The sequence below is a fragment of the Grus americana genome, chromosome 8 (genome assembly GCF_028858705.1).
Source record: "Grus americana isolate bGruAme1 chromosome 8, bGruAme1.mat, whole genome shotgun sequence".
In the NCBI taxonomy this organism is placed as follows: Eukaryota; Metazoa; Chordata; class Aves; order Gruiformes; family Gruidae; genus Grus; species Grus americana.
In genome coordinates, this window is record NC_072859.1 from 22,441,502 (window position 1) to 22,468,927 (window position 27,426).

Below are 27,426 nucleotides of genomic sequence, written 5' to 3' on the forward strand. Positions count from 1 at the left end.
GGACTGGGAGGGGGATTTTTAACACTTTCTTTTCTTTCTTTGTAATAGCTCAAGCACAGATTACACCTTCGCCAAAGTCTGATTTCAGATTGACTGAGTTACTAAATGCCAACATCAGGCTACGATCTAAAACAAGTCTAAGGTAAATATTTAGTACAAAGTAAAAGAATTATATTTCCAAGTGACAGAGGCCATTAAAATACAACAGCTGTCTGCTGTCTCAACATAATCTTACCCTCGTTCTACCTCTTCAGCATGGCTAAAGAGATGACCTTTGCAATGGGGATCAACACACGCATGATCCAGGCATTGCTGGAAGCACACACCAAAATGAATGCTCATGTACCTGTGAATGTTGTTGCCACTGTCCATATGAAGGAAAAAAATATCAAAATTGAAATTCCACCATGTAAAGATGAGACTAACATAATTACTGTAAGGTAAGACATAGCAATTATTATCTTTCTATGTAGCAATGCAGTCTTTCCAAATAAAACAGAACATTTCCTTAGGGATCTTCTCTGTGGCTGATAGCTTGGGTAACTGGCAATGATTGGTGTAGTTTGTTTATTTTAAATGAAGTGACATATACCAAAGCTTTGCTTGAAACTATGTGTTACTTCCTGTGGGCTTCACCTGAAAATCCTCTTTAGGACCATTTCTCAGTTTTTGAGACCCATAAGCTATTTGAAGCATAAATGGTATAAAATTTCTATCCCAATACATATATTTGGACTGGAGACACTAGGTAAGATATAAGCCAGCTGAATCCTATCAGTTACAAGAGATAACCCATATATATTTGCATTAGATGCCTTGAAGCATAGAGGATTTGGTGTTTCTTGTGTTTTTACCTTGTTTCCCTGTGGCTGCCATTTGGTTTTCTTGCCTGTTAGGTCTACTTGATTTATTATCAGTGCATGCAATTACAATACACTCTGGAAAACTGTTGTAGCCAGATGCCAAACAAATGAAAACAGATGGAAATACAAGCACAAAGAGAGGGAGGAAAGAGAAAGAGTATGTCCAAGGAATCAAAGCAGTAGACCAAAGCTTAGAAAACCTTCACACACACACATGAAAAAATACTGAGAAAGACAAGCCAAAAATTCATCACAAAGGAAAAAGCATCACTGACAACAAAAATCAGCTATTATACAATCCACAGAAATGTTAACAAGTTTCTGCTCTAGGAATACAGCCGTAACAAAAGAGCTCAGTTGCTTGATCCAGCTGCAATTAGCATTCATGGCTGCTGGCCCAGAGAAGCTCTGCAGGTCTCCTCAGTTTAGCCACCAGTTAGGCTAATCGTTATTGTCCCTTGCCCTTCAATGGTCACAGACCATCCTAGTCAGCGTTTGCCATCACATCCTCCACCCTAAGATGATTCCTCTGCTCCATCAAATGTGATTGTAATCAGGTTCTCCATGCAGAGGAGGGAGGGTTTCAGCAGTTCATAGAGCACCAGGTGGCTGCGTGTAAGATGCTGGTGCACCACAGCCCAAAAGTTTTGTTCAGTTTCTTGTGAAGGCCAGGATAATCTGCTCCCAAGGCCGTCAGGGACAGCAGGCACCTGCTCTCACTAGCTCTCAACAGCTGGAGAGGGTGAGGCGGATATTAATGAACTCAATAAGGATGCTGAACTGAAATGAGAATAGTGGACACTGATACAGAGTTTAGAGCCTGAAGCAGAGCTACAAATGTTAGCAGAAGGATCCTCCCCGCAAAGCAAAATAAAAAATATTTTCCTCCTTTGACTTAAGGGGAAATCAAATGAGACACAAAAAGGGTTAAATGCATTGCCAGAAAGCGTAAAGCAAGTCTTATCAGAGGCAGGGGATTACAGCAAAAGAGTCCATGAGTTCCAGCCCAAGCCTTGCTCTAGACCCTGAGGCGTTATCATTTATAAAGTGAAGTAGTCAGTCGGAAATAGCTCTACAATGCCAAGTATATGAGAAAGCTAATACTCACTAGCTAACTTTTAGCACCATCAATTTTTCTCCAAAAAGCATTCCTGTTCACTGTTACAAAACAAATGGTCAGTGGAAACCACACAGAGCAATGAAACAGCAATGAGTACAAGTGAAGGCAAAGCAATAACTAGAGAATGTAACATTGAACCACATCACTGAGGAGGTCAAAGACCAAGCAAACTAAAATCTTAAAGGTATGAAGAGAAACAAGCAGGCATGATAGAGAGAGAAAGAATATATATATATTCTATATAGAATGAGTCAAAAACTTTAGTTTAACATAGACTTTCTCCTCCTTTTGCGTAGATCCACCAAAGAAAAAAGAACCTATTGAATTCAATATTTTAGAAATATTCTGACACTTTCCCTTGTTAGCTTTAAATTCCCCATTTAAAGAAATGGTTCTAGAAAGCTATTGCTCTTTCATTTGTTTGTGAGCTCTGTTCGAAATATTTTAGTATTGGGCACTTTGTCTTGATGGCCAGTGGGTTACTTTCTATAGTACCATGTCATTAAAGCTAGTCAGGATGTGATATTATTTTCCTCTTCATCTCTCACACCCAGATGCAGGAAGCAAACAGTCTTCAATAGCATTAAGTTCAGTTATATCCTACACACTGTACAGGTTATAACCTGTCACAGCAGTGGGATTTATATAAATGTTCAGGAGCCAAAGAGAAACTCAGGTGAGCAATTGCAGACGAAAAAAAAAATGAAAACTTTGGTGATAGAGAGATTGCATTCCCAAGACAAATCAGCATGTTACGAACACGACTTTCTTTATAGCAAAAATCAGAGCAAAATAATTAATCATACCATGGAGAGAATATATAGCATGTGTTTCAATTCAATCCTATCAAAGTTAAATTTAATTAAAAATAATAGTTATTTTTAAGGCTCTCAACATAATTATTTGGTATACTACAGATGGCTACTTAAACATACTTTTAAACAAATTTTACAGGAAGAAGTAAAAATCAAATAGGTTTCAGGGAAAAATTAGAGCACTGTGATTAAAGTATAAATATGGAGAGCTGCCAGAGAATGCACTTTGCAAATATACCACATATTCATAATGACAGGCTACTGAAGTATGTACATAATCTTGAATAGAGCTTCTATCATGGGGCTTTTTTGCTTGTTTTAACAGTAGGATAAGCAGAAATTGCTTCACATGGGCATCTTATTTATAAGATGAATTATGAAATTGCAACACTGTATACAACATTTATGCAGCACGTGGAACAGAAAACGCAGAAGAGCCAGCGTATGCTGTGAGCTCACAAGGCAGCGCAGCGTGTTTGGGGACAGAGAAGGGAAATGACTGGCGCTCCAGGTCTCTGTTTTTATAACACCTTTGCACCAAGGTCAGAAGGATAATGCGTACGAAAGGCAGAAATTTTTGTTTCACCACAGCGGAAAGAGAGCTAAAGATCTGGTTGGAGGATTGTCTCTTGCTTCTCATTTATTTAGGTACGATGTCATGCTGTGCTTTAAAACCTGGGAAAATAGTTTTTCGTTGATTTTTCTTTGTTTTAAACAGACATTGAGCTCTTCTGTCCCCATGTTAGGGATGTATGTAAGGCCACACTCACGGAAACATCAGTGGGCCCAACACAGCTGAATTGCTTGTCCCTTACCACTGCAGTGAATTTGGCTTATACTATAGCACAGCTTCTTCTCTCATCCAAAAAATACACTAATACATATTGGAAAATCTCCCTTTTATTTTTTCTCCCTTGTGTGGGATCAGAGAGAACAGATTCTTTCATACCATAGCTTTAGGCCTTCTTTGTGACTGTTTTTCTTGTTAAAGCACCAGAGCTGGCTCTTGTAGCCTATTTTTACTGTGCCGTGTGATTCTGCAGACATTGACATGTGTCACCTGTGATGCAGCTACATTTGTCGGCTCTCTGTGCTCAACAGGGAGGAATCGATCCTCCACTTTCATTAGGTGGCAGGAGTAGACTATTGGCATAAAAAATACTAAAAAAAATTGGAAAAGAAACCCCAGGGCTTTCTGCTTGGAGACCCAGCCTGCAGTTCAGTGGTCATTTGAATTATTGAATGGGATTAAAATAAAAGCCATTTCCCTTTTTGTCCCTTTACCCAGATGAGCCATCTGAAATGCAAGTTGATTTGTATTTTCTTTTATCCCCTCAGCTTGTTAGGGAGAATATTTTATTTCAGATTCCATTCTTCAAGGTTCTCCTATCACCCAGCGTGGAGCGTTGCTGTCATGTCCTTATCTAAAAAAAGAGAGAGATGGAAAAGAAAACAAAGCCCACAGGTGACACACGTTTTATTGAGGTGTTCCACATGAAGTGCAATTGTGTGCTTTACAGTGCACACAGCACGGTAGGAGCCTTCAAGAGGAAAAGAGGGCTATCAAATGAATACAAATTCATCTTTCAAATAGGTTAGATTGGAATTGCTCAGGCTAGTACAGTGTGGACCATATTAGAATAGAGACCATTTTGCAGACCATCTTTCCATTCACTGTCACAAAGGCCACCTCTATTGGCAGACCACAAAAGCCCCAGGGTAAGCAGATCAACTTCATACTTGAGAAACAGCACGCGGGGAATTTTGAGCTGGATGTCGGTGCTGATAAACGGCTAATAAGGTAGAGATAGCACAATGTTAATAGCTGAGGGAAATAGGTTTTCATCTTTCAAAACTGTTCAGTATTCAAGATGTTTCTCTGACCCAAACCAAAACTCATAGTTATCACAGCACCATAAAAACTTCCATGAAGAACATGGGGTATGGAACCAGGGGGTCAGGATATTTAGCTGTGAGAGTCCCAGTCTCATGCTGCATCTTATGTCACTCATCCTGGATCCTGACTAATACTCTTAGAGTCCACAACACTGGAAACAATGTACCGAACACGTTTACATAAATAGGCTCTTAGCCTTCCTACACATCTCTCTGTGATGTCTTGCCAAGCCATGAGTACCAGTGAATTTAGATCAAGCTGGAGACACTTAATATGATGATTTCAGGCTCCTTTCTTTAATTCTGCTTTAAGAAAAGTTGCACAGGAAGCAGCATTCTATAGCCACCAGTCCCCAGATTGTTTTTTGAAGTTATGGCAGTATTTTCCAAAATATAATGTCAAAGGAAATGAGAACTAAGTTTTGCAGTGAACACACAGAAGATGAATTTAAAAATTTAAAAGTCCAGAAGATCAAAATAGGAGACTCAGAAATTTAATAAAGTAATCTACAGCCAGGCTTCTAAGTGGGCTGTTCTTCAAGGTGTTAGGCATACGGAAATCCCATCAACTGCAATGCTTTTAACCTGTACCTGTGATTCTAAAAGCCTAACTGAGCTATCTGCCCCTGAGATTGGTCCATGTCTTATTCACTCTTAGCAGTCCTTGAAAATACAACTAACAGGAAAGATGCTGTAAATATCAATAAAGCAATTTGCAAGGTATGATGCTTGTTGCTGCGTACATGCTACCAGGCATTATTCAGGTCTTTTCCTCAGCAGTGCTTTATCGATACAGGTTTCCTCTAATGTTTATTCTGCAGGTCCAAGACATTTGCTGTTACACGAAATATCGGGGATTTGGCTGCTAGTAAGATGACTCCAGTTCTTCTACCTGAAGCAGTGCCTGACATAATGAAGATGTCCTTCGATTCAGATTCTGCATCAGGCGAGACTGATAACATCAGGGTAAATGATGTAGTGTCTGACTATTCTTTTTTGGGCTTTTAATTAGTGGGAGACCATTTCTTTTCTCCATGGGAAAATGTACAATTCATCTCTGACCAATGCTGCTTCACTCTAAGTCGGGTTCAATCTAATAACACAAATAGCCCTGTAGTAACATTATTTTAAAATTTAGAGCGTAATACATCAGACTTGCAACATTTTTTCAAAAGCAAAAGCATTTTCTTTGGTAATTAATTTTACACTGCCATCTACAGGATAGGCCCACAGTCTTTAACGTACTTTGCAACAATTATGCCAGCATCACATTCCTGGGGCAATCACAAGTGTTCCATGAGATGCTCCATTGCTCAGCTTGTAGAGCCAAATTTAATGCTTATGAGCATACTGATTCAAGGATGGATGGCAGTTTGCGTGTCAAGTCAAATGACTTCCTGAGCTACAGTTTTCCGTAAAAGCCAGTACGGGCTTTCGATGATGGGCAGCGTCGTGAAAGCGTCACCATGACAATTCATGTCAGTGAAAGACTGACAGAGGTGAGGAATACACTGTCCTGTTCTGGTTTCATTGTTGTCCTGCAACTCTGAAGGGTTTTCAGATAAAATAAGAGATGAACAGAGGATGAATACAGCACTCTCCTATGGAGAAGTCAATAGGCAAACATACTGTCAGTGAGAGCAGTTTCCAATATCCCGGAGCAAGCAAAGTTCTTCTGCTTTCTGCCTCTGTGCTGTCTTTCCTGAAAACTCAGCACTCTGCAGTTATTCTTAAATGAACAGCAACTGAAAAATGGCACTAACTGGAGCATTTCCCAGTATCATTATAATTTCCTGTGGAAAGAAAATACTAACATTAAAATTTCAGGTTTTCAGTGGGGTTCATACAAGTTTGTAATCTTGTGAGACATGATAAACTGAGTAAAAAATTAATTGTGAACCTTTATTACATGTGAAATGAAAGCTTATGATTATGTGTCTTTAGCTATTTGCTTCGTTGCTCCAGGAAATCATAGTTTTCATTTCATGGATTTGATTCTAATTTTAATTAATTTTAATTTGTTCTTCTGCAAGCATTGCTTAGCACATGTAAATTACATAGTTTTGAGTGGAAATTTCTAACATCTGATGTGCTTTGACTATCTAGTACATATAGTCTCTCATTCATGTCAGACCTCAACTGAGACAGAATTTTCGTGGACATAGATGAAGGTTCTGTTGTTTGACCCAATCATAAATCAAAGGAAAGAACTCCAGTCAGTCTAGAGCACACTCGCATTTATCAAGAACCTGTTAACACTGACTAATACTCCAGAAAAACAAAATTAAATATTTAGAATTAATTTGTGATATAATTTTCCATTCTTATAGCCTGAAGCTCTTTTTACACTAGATGATAGTCTAATCAAGCCGTTCAGTTGACAATTTTGTCCAACTGAAAACCAAGTTGTCCTATGTCACAGCCTTGCTATCTCAAATAAACTGGTTAATTCCTCCTTCAGAATACGTGTAACTATTACCAAAACAGCACTTGAAACATGCAGGTATTCCTCTTACTGTTGTCCAGTTTAACATGACATGTGTGTTATCTAATAGGACAGACAGTCTGCAGAAGATGTTTCATCGGGAAATTCATTTTCCTTTGGACACTCTTCTTCCCGAAAAGAGCCATTTGTCCAATCCATGTGCTCCAACGCAAGTACATTTGGGTTTCAAGTGTGCATTGAGAGGAAAAGCGTACATGCGGCATTTATCAAAAACGTGCCTCTCTATTACCTAGTTGGAGAGCATGCCCTTAGAATGAGCTTCAAGCCAGGTAAATACAACTATGCACAAAAAAGGAGGTAACGGGTGGGCAGGTAGGGGTGGGTGTATATACACATATATATTTGTATATGTACATATATATATCTTTTGTATCTTAAGTACCACTAAAACTACCATCAGCCCTACCCGTACTGGCAACAGTCTACGCTTGTAGCAGGAATCCATTTCTCCCCCCCTCGTCTGAGCAGCCGTTTCCCAGCTCTCCCAGCAATGCCACTCAGCATGGCCAGCGTCAAGCAGAGCTGATCTGTGCCTGCAGAGCATGTCTGATGCATCCTGAATCATTGGATTTGGGATGCAAGCACAGAGCAATTGGACATGGGCAACGGATCTGATGCAGTGTCCTGTAGCCACACTTTTAAAAACCCAGACTCTTAAAGGGAATTATGGATTAACCTTGCCAGGATCTAGTCCTTAATGTCTTAATCCATGATCATAAGAAGTAAAGGCACAGCAGGCCACTGAATCTGGGTCTCCTACGTATCAAACTAATGACCTAACCATCGGGCCATTCTTTACAATTCAAGAATTGAGCCTCAATTCCTCTCTGATGCCTAATTCGCTATCCCATAGTGTTATCTAGTTAAACAATCCAATTCACTTGACTTAAATCTGCTGATCATTCTGTTTATTGACTTGAAAAGAGTCTAGTATCGTGCTCATATTTTAAAATTTGGTTATTGCCAGTATGTGCTTTAGCTATTACAGAAACTTTTTAACAAAGTTGCTCAATACCAAAAATAATCAATGAACATTTTTATTTTCATTTTGGGTAGAATGGCTAAATAAATTGTACCAAAAAATGGCTTATTCTATTATCCAGTTGCTAATACTAGCAATAATATTAATTGTCGTGCAATTTCAGCTTACACAGAGGCAAACATTGAAAAAATACAAGTAACAATTCAAGCAGGAGACCAAGCTCCTACAAAAATGGTACGTTTAGTAACATTTGAAGATCCAGATGCACAAGTATCTTCCGGGAAATTAAAAGCAATTAAAAGAGTGAAGAAAATCCTTGATGATACTGATGACCAGGTACTGCTGTAAAAATCCCCTTTTAGATTTGTGGGAGACATTACACAAAGCATAGTTATTTATACTTCTTTTACTAAGTAGCCTCCTTTGTTTAGATAGTATACAAAAATTGGAAAATAAAGACAGGCTTTTGGGTACACAAGTCTTTCTGCAGGTGTTTTGTTTGCATTCATCTCTTCTTCTGCAGGTGAAGGACATTAGAAAGAGCAGGTTGGTTTTGTAGGTTTTTCTGAAAATCTCTTGTAAGACACAAAATAACTGTTGTGTGCCCAAAAAGTAGTCTGTTCTTTCCAGCTACTGCAACTCTAGCGAAAAGATATGACACTTGCCTACACAACTTTCCCTGAGATAGGCACAGCTATGGCACTGTCATTACCAACATTAGTTACATATAATTGTATGATCGACAATTTCTACGCATGTTCATTATCACAAAAGGGTTTGGGGTATTGTTCTACTTGTGTGTGGTTTTAACATATTGCTATGAAATTGCCTTATTGTAATGTATTGCAAGAATGCTATTAGGAGTACATTTTGTCTTCTAAGGCAGCAGAGAGATTCATAGCTCTCTGTATCTGATTTTACTTCCAGCCTTCTGCAGGAACACAGAAAAATAATTTTGTTTTTCCAATGGTACCATTGACTAGGGTACAAGAAAATCCAGAAGTTCATCGTCCAGTGCCAGCAGCATCAGTGGACGTGGTGAGAGTACAACGAGCAGCCCCTCCAGCAGCGACTCTGACAACAGAGCATCACAGGGAGGCAGCCAGATAAATCTGAAAACAAGACGGTCCAAAGCCAAAGAAAAGAAATTCTACCCCTTTGGAGACAGCAGCAGTAGCAGCAGTAGCAGCAGCAGCAGTAGTGGTAGCAGCAGCAGTAGCAGCAGCAGCAGCAAAAGCAGTAGTAGTAGCAGCAGCAGCAGTAGTAGTGGTAGTAGTAGCAGCAAAAGCAGCAGTAGTAGCAGGAAAAGCAGTAGTAGTAGTAGCAGCAGCAGGAAAAGCAGTAGTAGTAGTAGCAGCAGTAGCAAAAGCAGTAGTAGTAGTAGCAGTAGCAAAAGCAGTAGTAGTAGCAGCAGCAGTAGCAGCAAAAGCAGTAGTAGCAGTAGCAAAAGCAGTAGCAGCAGTAGTAGCAGCAAGGGCAGCAGAAGCAGTAGTAGCAGCAGCAAAGGCGGCAGCAGCAGCAGTAGTAAAGCATCTGGTATAAAGCATAAGGCTAAGAAGCAGTCCAAGACCACGTCATTTCCACATGCCAGCGCTGCTGAAGGAGAGAGAAGTGTCCGTGACCAGAAGCATAAAACACAGAGTAGCAGCAGTAGCAGCAGAAGCACCAGCAGTGGCACCACCAGCAGCAGTGAAAGCGTTGGTGTTTCCCCTCCCCACAGCAAATATGACAGACAAGCTGAGCCAAAACATGTCAAGTCCCAATTTAACAGTCACAGTGGTTACACCGTTTCTACAGAATGGGTAAAATTTTCTAATGCTTTGACTTCAGCTAGGAGGTGATCCTTACTGAGCTGTGGGTAATAACTTCTTTTGGAATTTTGCAGGATCATCTTCCAAAAGTATACCGGCTCCGTTTCAGGTCTGGTCACATCCATTGGGTAGGTCCCTAATTCAAGTGCACATTCCCATGGTGGCTACAATTGATATGATCAAGCATATTACTAAAGGGCTTTGTTTGGTTCATTTCACTTAGGCATTCCATACTGTCCAATATCAACATTGATGATGGTCAAGCATATTTATTACTAAAATATCACCTATTATACTACATCCTTCTGTTGTTGCAGCACTTGCAATCCTCAAATTTTGGTCAGAACACCTTTAGGTTAGAAGGGCAATAATATAGTGGGTTTTGTAGGTGTTAACCTGTAAAATTATGTATCCTGCTTATGAAAGAGGAAGATTAGTTACAGTGGTTTTAATTAAATTGTAATCTCTCTTTTGTTTCTAAAAAATATGGATATGTTTGACCACTTATTCAGTGTCAGGTTTTATTATCCCTAACATTAGACCTGGACAGTGTGATGTTGCCATTTGCAATTATCTACATGGCCTTCCTATCAGCAGAGAGGTCCAGATCCGAGGCACGTTCCTACCCAATATATTTCACGTCGGCACTATGATAATAAAAATAACACTCTAGATATGTCTAAGTCTGTCTGTTACCCCTAGAGAGAGGCCGATAGCTCTGATTTTGATGTCTACACTGTAAAAGTAGAGGCCCTGCCATAGCTTTTTAACCTATTTTTGTTTCATAGCATCCAGATCGGAAGATGTCGAGCAGCTCATCGTCATCTTCCTCTGAGTCGGGAAGCAGCCACAGCAACAGCAGCAGCAGCAGTGGCAGCAGCAGCAGGAGCAGTCGCCCGAGCAGCAGTAGCAGCAGCCACCGCCATGGGGAAAACGCTGGCCACAGCTCAAGGAGGAGCCACGTGAGCAGAGGAGCCAGCGGTCACCACAGCCATGGTTCCAGCCCGACACGGGAGGTACTACTATCTGTGTGGTACAAACGAGTAGCCGGGCTTTGCTGGCTGCTGAGCAGGAGTTGTAGATGTGCTGGTACTCTGAGGGGCTTAGGCTCAGGAAGTACGCTGCAAGTCAAGTTTGAAATGGAAAGTCGAAGTCCATATAGATACTTTTCTTAGGTATATTTTCCTTTATTTCTAAAGGTGTTTGCAGCCTGTGAAAGCCTGGATTTGAAAATTATAAAAATTGAAAGGAATGGGGTTGTAAATTAAAGGGGGAAGAATTTTCTTTTTCCTATGAAAGCCCAAAATGCAAAATGAATTGCATTAAGGTAAAAATGGAGAGGAAATACATAGGTTTTATTTAAAGATTTTTTTTTTTAAACTTAAGTTTGCCTAATATTTTTAAATGTAAACCTGAGGTCACTAGTGCATGCAGAGCATAACTAAAATCAGACTCTCCATGGCCGTTAGTGGTTGGTAAATGTAAAGTCCCATTAAGCACAGATAATCTTTTTCTTTATTACACATTTAGTATTCTATAATTATGCTAAGTAAAGGTATCTACATAATAATAGAATAAATAGCTTTGCAAATGCAGGCAATGGCTGTGGGAACTCTGCTACTAAGGAAAATTTCAAAATAATCAATTGGCTTGAAGGAGCCATAAAATATGTTGTGAATGTGTATACTGCTATGAAGATATCTAGTACACATTGTGGGCAGCTATTTGAAATATTAAAGTAACGCACAAAATCTTACTAAGTGCATAAAGATAGTTTGGAAGAGTCTTGGATCTTCATCAAAACAATCATGTCTCTGAAAATTCCTGGTGGTAATGAAATAATCAAGATTCCAACCAAATTTATTCTTAAATATTGGGGATATAGAAATGCATACTGCAAGGTAAACTGGTGAAGGACGAGAGCTGCTTCCTGCTATCAGTGCACATAAACTGGCTCTGCAGTGAATACACAGAAGTACTTAAGCACAGATGGTTGGGGGTTGTTTTTCAGCGCAACTTCCTGGGAGACGTAATTCCACCTGGCATTACGATTGTGGCACAGGCAGTAAGGAGTGACAACAGAAATCAAGGTTATCAAGCTACAACATATGTTCGTTCTGATGCTGCCAAAGTTGATGTGCAACTAGTTGTGGTTCAGCTGGCTGAAACCAATTGGAAAGCGTGTGCCGATGCTGTAATACTGCCTCTGAAAGCACAGGTAAGCACACAGACAGCTTCGCCCGGAGAGACATCTGAAAAGCCCAGATTTTTTTAAATAAGCACAGAGCACCTGCTGATTAGGAGAACCAAACAGGAAACACATACATATTTTGAAATGTTTCACATAGGTTGTGAAATTTCAGAAAATGTTCCTATCTTTCACCATTCTTTTGAAAGACTTTCAAGATACATCAAAATATGAAAAGTAGAAATATAAAAAATGTTTGAAAAATTGACTGCTTCATTACTACCTATTTATTATTTACTCTACCATGAGTTTTCTTGTCTGGGAATCTGGCTATTTTTCTCTATATAACTCATTTCAGAAGACTCATAATTCAAATGCATTTGAAATGTTGTATTTCTTAGAGTTATATGAAAAGATGGAAAAAGTAAAGTTGGGTAATGGGTTGATGCCTGAGAGAGCATCATAAATGAAGGAACAGGTCTTTTCTTTTTTTGCATCTCCCTGTGCTGCGCTTCCCACGTGCCTTTTAATGCAAGAGGTCTTTGCATAACAATTTACAAACCTCTGCTTTTCACAGCTCCAATTAATAAATTCAGCCTGATATTTCAGTATTGAAAAAAGTGGGGTGGGGTTCAAATCAAGAGGTATTGGGGAAGGCAGATAGAAATTTTAGTGCCGTCATCTGCTAGAAAAAAATACATATTGATCATGAAGTTACCAGGAAATTATGACAAATCTGATGTCTAAGGGGCTGCTTTGAGACAGGAACATGTACACGTAGGTCTGCACAGCCTAGCAAACTTTTTTTCTACTATGCCTCAGATTTTTCTGGATGTAGTCAAAAATCTCTCTGTGAGCCTACTTAGAGCAAAAAACAGACGTGGAAACATTAAGGATCGATGTGATGTCTCAGGAATGAATAAAAATTTGCATTTTGAAATGCTCGAGGGTGGTTCTGTGATTCCTTTCTGAAATTTGGGTGACTGTTTCCCTGTTTGTAAAGGCCAGACTGAGATGGGGCAAGGAGTGTCGGGACTACAGGATAGCAGCCATAGCTACCACAGGCCAACTGGCGAGGAAGCCAGCCATGCAGCTGAAGGTGCAATGGAGAAACCTTCCAACCTGGATAAAAAAGACAAGCACGGCGTATGTAATTCGCTCTTTCCTATGTTGTTATTTTGTCTTTCTTAGGCTAGTTGGCTTTATAAAAACACTGAAAGAATTGGATGACACTTTTCAACCCAAACATGTTTGGAGGGTTTTTGGATGGAAAATGCAAATTCAGTGGCACAAAAATATTTTGTGAATGTGTTCTACTTTATTCACATGTTTCATATTAAGAGATATGCCCTGAATATTTAAAAACTTGACATGCTTAATTTCATTTTCCATATTAAATGATTTGATATTTCAGTTCAAAATGCCTTTTTGTTTTGAAGTGTCCTTCTATTAAGTCTAGAAAATAGCCAGTTAAAATGAGCAAAATAAAACCAATGTGTGTCCTCTGGATAAAAGTAACCATTTAATTTGACCCAAAGTATTACTTCTTTGACTTTTCAGTTCTTCCATTGTTCCTCTGATTTTTCGGAACTGCCAGTAGTCCTCATCCACCCATGCCTGCTTTTGCTCATGTACCTGAGTTTGCCACGTTTTGTTTATCTCTAGATTCATGCAATACGTTCCTGGTGCAGCGCTCGTGTTGGGCTTCTCAGAAGCACATCAGAGAAATCCATCTCATGAATTTATAGTAAGGGCAGCCGCAACATCTCCAAGAACAATTGATACAGTAATTAAAGCTCCTGGGGTATGTGTCAATTTTTATTTTCCTTTTCTTTACATTGAATAGATTTTCAACTAATAACATTTTGATACTTAATGTAAAGAAAAAAAAAGGCAAAACGTTCCCTTTTAGAGAAGCTGCTATATACCTGAGTACATTACATGGGACTTGAAATACACACAAGAGTACTCTTGATTTTGTGCTGCTTTGGTGCAATGTAGCAATAAGTTGAAAATCAGACTCAGTAGTCAAATACCTTATTTCCATGCTGAGAACAGCAGTTAGGCCCAAATTGTCTCAAGTATGACTGCTCTGCACTCACACCTTTATTCATTTTACCCAGTGTGACTAGTTCTGTGGGATGTATAGGGGTCTCAGAGCAGATAACGGAGGCCTTGAAAAGACCTTGCGCTCCATTGCAACCATGTATGGCATCTATCTGTGTTGGCACTCAAGTCCCACATCTGCAGTAACCATGCTTGATGATACAGGTCCAAGCAAGTTATGACAGCCACAAATATAACTCCGCCTTAACCAAACTGGAGCACTTAGTTACAGTCTCACAGCAGCTTGCACAGGCTGGATCTGCAGAATCCCACTGATTAATTGGTCCTTGTCCACCAAATCCCTATGCACCGCTTTGAAAAATTTCCCCTATGGATCTCTGGCAAATTAATAACAGCTAGCTATTCATACACAGAGAAATTAGTGTGTCTTTAACCTTCCATGGTGCTTCAGGATTGCAGGATCTTTAACATATGATAATGAAGAAGTAGGCACACTAGGCATTAATTTGATTCTCTTGGTAAATATAACTTGTGGCTACAGTGAGGAATCTTACCCCACTGCTCATCACGCTGGTTTTGAGTCTGTAATGGATGCTGTTCACTTTTCCAGACACATCCATTGACTTAAGTTACTTAACTTGTTACCTTATTTTTTAAGAAGTCACTTAATTATCACTTAAACTTCATCTATGTCAGTTACTTTCCAATGTCCTTAACAATTTCTCAAAAAGTCAAGAAGTGTGACTAGAAGACAATGATTCCTCACAAAAGCTTAAGGTTTGTGTGCATCCTGAAGAGACTAACACAACTGCAATTGTATAAATGCATCTTCAAGATTTTTTTTTTTTCAAGATAAGAGTCTTTTTTTGTTTGCAGTCATATCTTTGAGCAATATGGTTCAATTTATCTTAATGTATTTTCATTTCTGCTTTTTCAGGTAACACTTTACTATCAGGCACTCCGAATACCATTCACTCTGCCCTTAGGCCCATCTCCAACTTACAAGCCTCGAGATATCACTGCCTGGAATTTATTTCCTGAAATAGCTTCGCAAATAGCACAAGAAGATCAATGTAAATTTTACTTATATGTTTGTCTCATGAATAAGCAATGTTTGTAGATCTGGGTTTTTCCATCACTGGGCCTTGCCTTTCCTTGTAGTGGTCTTATAGGGAGGCATAGAGTCTCTAGGCCTGCTTTCTCAAGAGCTCGTTCCTTCACTTAGAAGCATGTTTGTTGGCAGGTGAATGAAGAGCCTTCAAACTGATGTAAATATTCAGAGGTCAGGAATCACTCCTGTCTGCAAGTCCTACAGGTTGTCTTTTGCCCCTTCTAAGGTGCCATCTCTGCACTGAGAGGCATCAGACGATGGGTACAAGACAGATCATATATTTTCTGCCCTGCTTATTTTCTGCAAAAAGGAGTCATGTGAGTTTTAACTGGTTGGTGCCTAGCACTTCTGTGAGAAATGTGAGCTACTTTTTATCATGGTTACTCTTTTTAGTTTCTCAAGAATTTGGTACGTTTTAGTCCTTGATAGCTTGAGTTTTGTGTTTAGCCTGTAATCAAAATCGATACTAGTGTAGTCTGTATCTGGTAGTTATTCTGTAGTGCTATCCTGTCCTTACAGGCTCTGGCAGCATTGAAAGCTTCTGCCAAGGAGATGTTGAAGTTTCTTTCCTGTTCCCTGGGTAGTTCAATCTCACAGAGGTGGCCTTCCATACTTTGCAGCAGCACACACGCTACTGTCACATTTGCAGTTTCTTTTCTGATTTTGTTTTGCAGCCACATGTGAAGTCAGCGAGGGAGATTTCAAAACATTCGATCATGTGAGCCGTACATATTCTTTCAATAAAAGCTGCAACGTGATAGTGGCCCAAGACTGTACAGAACACCCAAAATTCATCATTACTACAAGAAAGGTTGATCCTCAGTCTTTCTCAAGAGAGGTTCACATAAATACAACCTCAGCGTAAGTGTGGTTTATCCTGAGGGCTCAGGAATTAGGTACAAAGTCTCAGGAAGTTGGTCTGGGGATGGGAGAAGTCTAGCTCCTAAGTGAAACTAGTTTACAATCAGGTATTTGGGGAAAGACAGGATTTCCCGAAGGAACCCTCATCGGACACTCTTTGGTTTAGTTGCTCTTATCTTCAATTTCACAGGCACCATTATCCGATAACCTGGTCACTAAGTCCCCATGCTGTCTTTTCTTTAAAGTTTGAATCTCAAAACCCAATGTCCCAATGAATTTTGCACCTTGGAAGGAAAACAGCTTGTTCATTCATTCAAAATTCAGATATTCAAATTGGTTCTCTGCTAGCTTTCGTCACAAATATCTCTACTTTTCATATTTTAAATTAACCACTAGTTTCTTCTTTTTTCCTTTTTTTTTTTTTTTCTTTTTCTGAAGGAACATCACAATCTGTCCTGCTGCAGATTCATCTCTCCTCGTGGCATGCAATGAAGAACCAGTTCTATCACACAGTGGAGTTTCTGAGTATGAAAAAGGTAAGCTGTGATACCCACTTTTCCAGGACTGACGTGGAAACTAAATAGCTTCAAGATTTTTTTTTATAAATTCCACAGAAAAATCTCAATGTAAAGAAAACACAAGTGGGATTAATTCAAAGAAAAACTAGAGACTTTATTTTCTTAAGATTTATATTGACTTACATTCCTGTTTCTTATAGTATATATGCTCTTACTTTCCCCCAACATAACTGACAGGTAAATAAAGCCCTTTCTTATATATATGGTATGTCCAGGTTGGTGATTGTTTAGAAAAAAAGTGCCTGTCATAGTCACAGTTAGACACTTTGGTTCAGATATGGAGCTGGAGCACCACCAATGTTGTTATCATTTTGAGACTTAGCAGACAGGATACAAAAGTCAATTCTAACTATAGAGAACAGCAGTAGAATATTTTTGCAAATAAAGAGATAATTTCTTCTATTTTTGCTTTCTCTCACAACAAAAAAAAAAAATTCAACTGTAGCAGCAAATGATCATTGTGAAGAAAAATGCATTATGGTGTATTTTGTGCTACTCAGTTTCTCCATTAATTTGAAATTAAGCAGATCACCTCATGATTCACTATCTTTTTACAGACAATGTTAAAATTTATAAAAATGGAACAACAGTTATCGTGGAAGCTCCAACACACGGACTGAAGAATGTGACTTTTGATGGTGTGATCCTTAAGGTATTGGGCTTACTTTCAAGGTTACTACTTTCTTTCTGTTTAGTACCTTGGCAATGTAACAGACCAACGCTTCAGTATTCGCTACAAAGATGTGCTATTTTATAGGTTACCGTTGCTTCATGGATGAGAGGAAAGACCTGTGGAGTTTGTGGAAATAATGACAGAGAAAAGCACAATGAACTCCAAATGCCAAATCATAAGCTGGCACACAGCTGTTCTGCTTTTGTTCATTCATGGGCATTGCTAGAAGAAACCTGCTCTGGTGGTGAGTAGATCTGAAAACAATTTATGCTTGGGGAGAATATGATTTCACTTTTCCTCTGCCAATAGCTAGAAAATATTTTTTTAAAAGCAGCAGATATCTTTTACTTAGAAAAGACAATAGCAATATATATCCCTTTTAACTTCATTAACCACTGACTGTTTAAAACACTGCCCGTGAATACAGGGAATACATACTATAGCAAAAGTCTTTGTCTCATGTACAGTTCAATGTTAAATAATTGATTCTACTATAATTTCTTACATTGAGTAGCTTTTTCTTGGAGGGGCAAAAATCAGGCCTAATCTTGCTCCTGCTGAAGTAAGTGTGATTTTTACCACTGAATCAAAGCAGTTTCAGCTGTTGTCTGCAGACTTAACTTAAGCAAACCTGTTGCAGGCTATGAATGCAGTGTCAGATCCTAAGTTTATGTACATCTTCAGAGTGCACAAAATTTTGGTTTTGTTCTGCACCGTCCGAGGGTGCCATCCCAGGGAAATATTTAGAAATAGTCCTAAAGTAAAAGAGCTTCCTCTCACATGTAGCTGGAAAAATAATGATGGTCTCCCATAACATCAATGCAGTTTTGTTGTGTAGGTCTCCATTTACCTTGGACCTGAGATAACTTTATTGAAGTTAATGGTTGTTTTCTCCTTGACTTCAGTGGCAGCAGAATTGTACTTATCTGTGTGTCAGGAAACGGAGTCATAGCTGGGATCCTGTTAAGTTACATTATACCTTTCTAGTGAGATAATTACAGCATTATAAAAATCATCCAATACAAAAATTATCCTTGATGTTATTATATAAATGCTGCCTTTTTTTTTTATCCATTCACTACAGTTGACATTTTTCCTAATGCAATGAAGTAGCCATTGTGCTTGCAGTATCTATTCTTAATAGCTTTCAGACATGAGAGGTTATTTTCTGTGTATTATGTAGTTCTAAAAAAACTGGGTATACATGATTCCATTTGGGTTATATTGTGCAATTAGATTTTAAAAATAGCTCCCCTTTCAGACTCTTTCCTCTATCCCCCAACTTATTATCATCCTATCTCGATAACCTCGCTACTGTGAAAATGGTTTGTCAGGCACCTGTGTTTTAATAAAAGCTGAAGAGAAAATATGGACCTTTATTATTGCAAGGATCGATTGGGATTTATTTCTACAATTTTAACTACCTTTCCTCTTCCTCTTAGGGTGCAAGCTGCAGCGCAGTTATGTGAAGCTGAATCGAAATCCTACTATTGATGGAGAGGAATCTACGTGCTACTCTGTTGACCCAGTACTGAAATGTATGAAAGACTGTACTCCAATCGAAAAAACTTCAGTTAAGGTTGGCTTCCACTGTTTCCCAAAAGGTATGATATTTTTCTCTCTCTGTGTCATGTACTGTAGGAGCTCTGTCAGAGCACTCGAAAGAACAAAATACAGCACAGCCACGCATAGACCTGTATTGCTCTGGCTCCTCTCTGAGCTGCTGTTTTTAATCCCATTAGTATTTACTATAACCACTGACAGTACTGGCCAGCTAAAAGCTAGTTTAGATGATGGCAGGTAGCATCATCTGAGAAAAACATTTGAGGTGGTAAAAGGGGCAGTAGTGATCGATAATTTTTTTTTCATGTTTTCAGGATCTCCATAAAGTTGAGATAAGCAACACTGAGTCCTTTTATGCACATTACAGCCTGCAATTTTGTGTAGACCTGGGCAAGCAAGGCAATTGAAAGCCAGTCAAGTAGTGTGACATGACTGCTGTGATTAGGCTGCCATGCTATGCCACTGTGCAATACATCAGCAAAAAACACATTGCTGAAATGTTCTCTAGATTGTTCCAAAAAATGGTTTGTTTTTGAAGGTGTTTTACGCACACACACTCGTGCCCCAGATTGTTAAAAATACTGAGCCTTTTTCTCCTTTCGCTTATACCAATTTGTCATGGATGTGATGCATTGTCTAACACAAGTTCACACTGAAGTTATATAAGCAAGAGAGGAGAATCCAGCCTGGAACCTAGAAATATTTCTGGTGCATTCCTTCCTAAATCTTTTAATGAATTAGTACATATATACCTTAGAGGGAAACCTACCATTAGGGAGTATCTACTGAAGTGGTCTGTTCTCTGTGTTAACCATTGTTGGCCAAATCCGTTGTTAGCTGGGATAATCCAGTGTAGTTTCACAGAAGCCAATGGACCCCTGTGTTGAGTAATACTGGAGAGGAACAGAGTATTTTATGTCTGATTTTAAACAACGTCTGTGTAGAACTTTGCACTTTGCTCATGTTATTAATATCTGCAATGTGCTGAATCAGCCCATAAAAGCAATGAGTATCTTTCTATAATAGCCCACCATCTACAACAGCCTATTCAACAAGTAGCACAGAGAGAGTGCTAATAGTTTTCTGATGGTTCCCTGAGATGTGAATAGATGCATCCTTTTATGAAAACAAAAACCCACCCTCAACAAAAAAACCTCCAAAATCTTGTCATATCCACGTTTTCACAGATTTCTTTTGTGTGTCCAAGTCTGTATCTCTGAAATGTCATCACCCCAGGCCACTCACTGCCTCAGAATATTAGGCTATAATAAAGCTGTCTCGTTCTCTCACAAAAATGTGTGAGAAAAGAGGAAAATCAGGAAAAAAAAGATATGTTAGTTGTCGCAGCCAGTGCTGCTTTTACAGTAACTGCAGGCTTCTCTGGTTCATTTACTGAACCAGAGACTGGGAAGTCTGCTAGCAGCACTCCTAATCAAGGGGTTTTTTTATTTATTTATCCTGAGGAGAAGGAAGAAAAGGAGGGAGAAAAGAAGGACGAGGCGGAGGAAAGAAAAAGATGCCATTTGTGGTTTTTTAGCAAGATGATTGCTTTTCCTCGGGCTAAGGATCAATAGGAACACAAGGCCAGCCCTTAAAAACTGTTCTTTTTCTTTCTTTGTTCGATGATTTGGAGAAGCAGCAGAAACAAAATCCTCATCTTTCTCTAGCTGAGAACATGTATTTGCATACACTGGGCAAAGACCTTTTCTCAGCTCTTTATATGAGAACTCAGACCTGATAGTCTGCTGTTTCAAAAGAGAGAGACTACATCACTGTCACCAGCAGAATAGGGATAAAATGAAGTACAAGGATGCAGAATTTCCCTTGTTGTCCTCAAATCAGTGAAACTGTAGTCTTAGGATCTTGACTGAGGAAGACATCAGTCCAAGTTTAAGTCCACATATTGGTTTACATTTCAAACATGCCACAAGCCCTACCCATAGGGATTATAGTTACTGAGCCAGATCCAGTTTGCTGAGGGAACTATTTCCTACATGGATATGAATGTGATCAGACCCACAGTGTGCCCAAGAGTAAGAGACATAACAAGAATTAATGTATGTAAAAAACAGAACTCAGACATTTTATAGAATTTCTCATTTCACAGCTTGAAAATACTGTATATTTTTAAAAAGCATCTCCAGCACCCCTCTGGGAAATATTTATTATCCAGTTTATTATGCAAAACCTGCGCTTCAAGTTGGACAGTAATTTAGCCAAGGAGAGTGTTAGCATTTCAGGAGATAAGTGACTGATACAACCTGAACCCATACAGCAGCCTCCAGATTTCCCTGTGATGAGAGATGGCATGTTATAAATGTATTGTCCAACTAAGGGATAAAACACATGGAAGTAAAATTATGAAAGCTTTCCCCATTCTCATTATACAAACTTAATCTAAATGGATGTCCTAATATTCTTCCAGATGCAATGATAAACCTCCAACTAGCTAAGAATATTTATTGGGAGGATGAATATCATTATTCCATTTAGATTATTTCAGCATTAAGGGATATGGCTTATTCAAGCTGCTGTTGATAAAGCAGTGTGGTAAGGTTAATACTGCAACTGACAATGCTCTGCCAGATTTCACAATATATGGGAAACTTTAATTAGAAGTTTATGAACCTCTGAAAATTCTCCAAAGGGCTTATCCTTCAGAATGAACTTCGACAAATAGTCAGCTGAAATACGCAGTGATATGCAGCACTAACATAAAAAGAGATTGCTGCTGTGTGTTGGTACGTGGTGGTCTTACATCGACAGTGGCTACCTCCAGCACTTTTACAGCCTCCTGCCTGTTGTCTTTGTGCTTCACAAAATGTTATTCATTTTGTTTTTAGGGGAGCATATAATGGATGAAAATCCTGCTCCAAGTCAATGAGTCAGTTAGATGTCAGTTGTGGGGGCAGGTTTTCATTCTTTACTTGATGAGGGAGTTGGCAGCCATCAAAACAGTATTTCCTTGAAATGTGTTAATTTGCTTCATATTAGTTAACAATGGCTTCACTCTTCTGACAGATACTGCTGTAAGCCTGCCGGAATGGCAGAAAAGCAGCGATAAGAAATCTGCATCTGAGGATGTTGTGGAGTCTGTGGATGCCGACATTGATTGTACCTGCACTGGCGACTGTAGTTAAGCTAAACGCTTTAGTGTTGTGCTATAGACATACTATACAAATAATTGAATAGCTGGACAGATAAGAAGGGAACGTAATAGCTGTAGTAAAATATTAAGAAATGTGCTTAAAGAAAATAAGCCTACTGCGTTGCATCCAAAGTCAAATGCATTATGTACAGTCTGCACTGCTTAATAAATATGTTGTTCATTAAATAAGTATTCATGTGGTTTCTCTCTTTATTTTTCCCTATCAACAAAACAATCAGACCAACTATAATATTATCCAGAAATTCTGCTTCCTTTTATCTGAAATATAATTACAGCAGTCCTCTCTTAAAATTACGTTCACTAGGTGATGAAAGGAAAACATGATTACGGCTACTGCTAACATTCCATTGTGCAAAGAATTTCATATTTAGCATACTAAAGACACAGTAAGCATTTGTTTTCTTTTATGTTTTCTGGTAAAGAGCAAAGTCTGTTCTTGGAACCGTTCTGCAAAAAATACATTTTACTCCCAGCAAGACCATTAGCCTTAGTACTTTCTACAAAGGAATGAATTGGACTGCTAGACTCCCACTGTAGCTTTCCAGAGAGCTATAGTGTGTGACACAGTCCCCATTTTCATTTAAATTTCAATGGATGTGCTGTTGCTTCATGAGCTAAAAGTATGAATAGGAACTTTTTTTTTGGTTTACCATCTGCTATTGTATATCTATGAAAATGATGCCTTCAAAAACTTCAGGGAACAATAATACATCAGGTAGCATTCCAAATACTCCAAAAAAGTACTATATAGAAACATATATATGAGCACTAGCATCATAAAGCTAAAATAAAGTACAAGCAGGACGGCTAGACTGTGTTTAACCAGTGAAGTGTCAATCTGCTGGCTTTCACTTGGCCTATGCAGAAAGGCAATTCCCTCCCACCCCAGGGGACCAGGAATAGGTGGCACCTTCAAATCCCGAGCAACGGCACAATGCCTCTTCACCTTGTACACGAATCAGCCGTGCAGTGAGCCGTGATATGTTTTCCCTAACAGGCAATAGGAGCCAGCATGCTCTTCCAAGAGAAGCCTTAGCACGGGCAAGGTACTGCTGGACCCAAATGCTGTCAGGAAACTGTCATTAAAGAAAATACTTTTTTTTCTAACTAAAAACTGAGCTATCAGAAAGACAATTGAAGACTAAATAGCTGAGCAGTTACAGAGTAACATTTCTCAGTGCTTTTCTTTCAAGAGCAGAAACATGAGTAATGTATGGTACTCCTCTCACTCTCAAGTTGCAGCCTGTCACCCACTTCAAATTAGAAAAGACCCAGTTTTTCTCAGTGTACTGCACTTACTTCATTATTTCCAGAAGAATATAAGCCATTATGAATTTGTTCAAACAAGGGCTCAGCCCACTGAGCCCTGACGCCTGGTGCGTACCCTGTGGCAAGCATGTTTGCCCCTAAGCCTCTCTCTGGAGGATAACCTACAGAGGGCAAAAGTAGGATACTTGCCTCTTTCCTTTCCCCAAGGGTTAGGCTTTATGTTGTATTTGAGAACTTTCATGTGTACTGGGGCTACGTGCGGATAGCCAGCGCTCTATTCAACAGCTTTTTTTTTCATGCAAGCATGCTCAAACTAAGACCATTAACATGAGTTCTTGCACTGTGTTTTTATTTGTAAAAAAGCATTCACAAATTCCCTGAACAAAAGCTGTGATTTGCTAACTCATCGGAAGTGCCACACTGCAAAAATGGTAGCCCCAAACAAGAGGGGAGATGAAGAATATTCCATTCCACTTTCCTCTAAAATCACACTAATATTACACACCTGGAGAGCCCTTTCCTTCCTGGTATTGTTTTCACTGTGGCTTATGGGAGATTTGCTATTGACTTTCATAGGATCAGACTGTCATCTTTAATCCAACACCTTTCTCTTTAATCCGCTTGTTTACAAAAGAGAAACTTTTGCCAGTCAACCACTTCAGATAAGACAAAGGTAGTGAAGAGATGTAGTGAGAGAAGAAAAATGAACTTTCATGCTCAACTACTGGAACAGGAATTTAGTAACAGCAAAGAGCCATTAGTAAGAGAAGTAATTCTGCTCGCAGTAAAACAGAGTCATCTACACAGAAGCATGACACTAATTAACAATGATCAAGCTGGGATGTACAGTACAAAAAATACAAGCAGCTCACAAAGGCAAATGCCTTCTCCCAGAAACAATTTACAGACTGTTAAGGTCACTGGATAAAACTCAAAGGCAGAGACTGATCAGCAGTCCTAAATTTGTTTATTCTGCAATGCCAATATACGATAATACATACTGTACAGCGTGAAAAAGCAATAAGCGTGCCAGGTCAGGCCTGTCCCTGCTGAAGCTCTGCTTTGGATCCTGCACCAATGAGAAGGCACCTCCGGTGCCCCAATTAAAGGGAGCCACCAGAACAGCTACGTGTCTCTTTCTGCTAAATTGTCGTGCTTGGGAAAAGGGATCCTTCCCTCGCTAAAACCACGCATGCGTGCCTCCCCCCCAGCGGAAGCTCCTCTGTTAGCACTTTCCACTGGCTGTGGTGTTCATGGGCAATAAAGCTCCCAACAGCAAGAGGCTGCGTGCGACAGCTTGAGCCCAAAAGTCCTAAAGAAACTCCTAACTCACGCGCAGTCCAGACACAAGGAAAGAAAGGTGCAAATGCCCCACAGTGTCAGCACTGCCAGGGAATTCACTCACCATCACCCTACCAGTAACGCAGCTGGGGTGCGGGCTCGGACAGAGGGGAAAGCAGGCGTTAGCAAAACCCAGGCACGCTCCTTCCGCTGCTCGGTGCGGGGCACGGCTCAGGCACAGCTCTTCTTATTTCCGTTTCGAAGGGGCAGCTTTCATTTCTGCCCAGTTCTGTTTGTTAGTGCCCTCTTGCTGGGACAGCTGAATGCCTTTGACTGACTGAAAGACTCCACTGATGTTGCAGCTGTAAAATCCAAATATAATGGAAGTTAGTAAAGCCTGAGACTGGCAGTGGGCACAGCAAAGCAAAACGCTTAGAACCAGCTCATTTTGCCAAAGGAATTAAGAGCATTAGCAGTACAAGTGTGAGAAAGCCCTTCTGGAGTTTCTAATGCACCACATAGACATTTCCAACCCATCTGGGAGGCTATCTGCAGTCCAGATTTAAACCTCATTTGGAAATCATGCCTGTCCTATCTGATAAAGCAAACCAAAGTTATATAGCCTACCGAGTATTAAAATGTGTACTTCACAGTCTGAGCTTTTATGCACTCTACTTTTCATTCCTAATGCTTCTCAATGATATGAATTAATGAACTCTGGACTTTACTGTAGTAATCAAGGAATATGACCTTGCAATTATAGTACTCCAGTATTGTTTAAAAAAATGAGTGTCAGAAAAAAGATGCAGGCCTAAGCATATGCCAGGCTTGAGTGCTAATCCTGCCTTTCCAGCTCTGTAATGCGGTTTTGCATGAGGCTGGGGATTTCTGTATCTCATTTTCTGCATCAGAAGGATATGACTACTTACCTACTCGATGGAGTCAGAAATGCTTATGAATTTATAGTCCCGTACGTCTTTTGCAAGTTCTTCAGTGATTCTAGAGATGAAAAGTAAATTTTTCCACTAGATCTCCTAACCACATGAGTATATTTTATTGCTAAGTTGAAGGTTTTCATTTTCAGATTCATCCAACTGTAAAATAACTATACATTTGGAAAAAATCAAAACAATGTACTTAATTTGTTCACGGTCAGCTTTGGTTAAACCTTTGTGGATTATTCATAAAAGCCTAGAACTGGATCCCACTATTAGAGTGGGATAGGCAGAAGGCTATTGGAGACACAGTCTTTTGTATCGTAGACAAAGACAACAAACCTTTTGTCTATCAGACCTGGCTCTTCTGATTCACTAATTTTAAATGACACAGTGACTCCCAGGAAAGCATGGTCATTCTGCTCCAGAGAAAGGAGCTGCAGTGTGATAGGAAAGGACAAAAACCGTTAATATCAGACCCCTCCTGGAAATGAAATGCCTGCTCCGCAGCATGAGCGTTAAAAAAAATAACGTGTACAATTCTAACCCCACTGAAGTCAATGGTTAAACTCAACAGAGCTAGGCTTTTACTCAGCATGTTTGAATGAGTTATTAAACGAACTTTAGTTGTCCCTAAAAATAAATGTACTGTGTGGATCTAAGTGCAGCTGATGAATAAGAAACCTCAGGAATCTAGCAAATACAGTAGTTAGGGCTAAAACCAGAGACAGCACAGAAGGTTGCAGAAGAGAGTAGCTATTAGAGGCCATCTGAGCTTTATGTTGAATCTCAAGGTCTCTCATGCCATCTACTGGCTTTTCTGTTTACTAACAATGGTTTAAATCTTTTTCCTCCAGGTTTATTTATAGCTCTGATACATTCCAGGCAGTTTTATATAAATTCTAATCAAGGTTTGGGGTGGGTTTTTTCCCCTCTAACCTCCACATTTGATTAGTATGGTTTTTTTCTGTAAGCACATTACAATTCTGTGCCTTTCTGAACACCATTTCACATTGTCTCTAGAGGAAAAAGACATTGCCTAAGACATTCTCATTTCTGTTATTGCTGGATAAGCAGTAATTACATTGCAAGCAGGGCTGGGAGAACAGTTTACTAAGAAAATCCAAAGCTGTTCGAAAATAGCACTTACAGTTCTTCCTCAATCAGTGTGAGAAGGTTATTTTGGTCCCTCAAAATGCTTTAATGCACACAAAAAATATCTGGTTTTCCCTCTTTTTTACCCTTGCAGTTCACTGATCTGTAATTCACAGTGAACACTTATATGTCCTAATATTATTAAGTTTGCTTTCAGATGGGCTTTGGGAAGCAGGAATTATATATAGATAGATCTGATCACAGCACTTCCCTTCATTATCTGTAGCCTGTTTCCTCCTGACGTCCCAGTTTCCCTTCCCTATTTATCTGTGTCTGCTGGCCTGTTCAGCTTCTCTCAGCAGGACAAACGTGGACCCCTCAGCACACCTTCACCCCGCTCCCGGAGGGAGCAGACAGCCCTGCGGATGTGCACCGTGCCCCATCTAGAAGCTATTCAGGCAGCTTGAAAATTCACATTGCACCCCATGTTAAAACGCAACCTGATGAAGCTTTTGGAGCTTTACAAACGTGCTCTCTCTCTCTTCTCTCTGTGCTTTCCTTCTGCAGTATCCTTCACTCATCTGTGATTACAAACAGGCTAAGGGCCAGGGACACGTGTGACACGGTACTTGTATAAGACAGG

General features: G+C 39.5%; 1 protein-coding gene and 1 long non-coding RNA gene across 6 annotated transcripts in view; one reads left to right on the forward strand and one right to left on the reverse strand.

Moving 5' to 3' along the window:
- The window catches only part of LOC129209603 (vitellogenin-1-like), a 47,772-nt gene extending 25,433 nt beyond the window's left edge, over positions 1-22,339 (forward strand). For 2 of the 3 annotated variants that reach the window (XM_054834249.1, XM_054834251.1), the window contains exons 19-36: positions 49-142; positions 255-440; positions 5,516-5,660; positions 7,250-7,469; positions 8,346-8,518; positions 9,166-9,984; positions 10,068-10,121; positions 10,782-11,009; positions 12,005-12,211; positions 13,185-13,327; positions 13,847-13,985; positions 15,186-15,321; positions 16,034-16,220; positions 16,659-16,756; positions 17,356-17,450; positions 17,556-17,715; positions 18,914-19,075; positions 22,056-22,333. In XM_054834249.1, the coding sequence (XP_054690224.1) occupies positions 49-142; positions 255-440; positions 5,516-5,660; positions 7,250-7,469; positions 8,346-8,518; positions 9,166-9,984; positions 10,068-10,121; positions 10,782-11,009; positions 12,005-12,211; positions 13,185-13,327; positions 13,847-13,985; positions 15,186-15,321; positions 16,034-16,220; positions 16,659-16,756; positions 17,356-17,450; positions 17,556-17,715; positions 18,914-19,075; positions 22,056-22,174 (3,365 nt within the window). In that variant the 3' untranslated portion in view covers positions 22,175-22,333. Of the gene's footprint in view, positions 1-48; positions 143-254; positions 441-5,515; positions 5,661-7,249; positions 7,470-8,345; positions 8,519-9,165; positions 9,985-10,067; positions 10,122-10,781; positions 11,010-12,004; positions 12,212-13,184; positions 13,328-13,846; positions 13,986-15,185; positions 15,322-16,033; positions 16,221-16,658; positions 16,757-17,355; positions 17,451-17,555; positions 17,716-18,913; positions 19,076-22,055 lie in introns of all 3 variants that reach the window. The other variant, XM_054834248.1, reaches the window with a different exon arrangement.
- Positions 1-27,426, reverse strand: part of LOC129209604 (uncharacterized) — a 104,308-nt gene that overhangs the window by 20,210 nt on the left and 56,672 nt on the right. The window contains exons 5-6 of one of the 3 annotated variants that reach the window (XR_008578124.1): positions 24,878-25,115; positions 5,719-6,487 (exon numbers count right to left, since the gene is read on the reverse strand). This is a non-coding gene — a long non-coding RNA (uncharacterized LOC129209604). Of the gene's footprint in view, positions 1-5,718; positions 6,488-24,181; positions 25,116-27,426 lie in introns of those variants that run through there. The other 2 variants (XR_008578122.1, XR_008578123.1) reach the window with 2 other exon arrangements.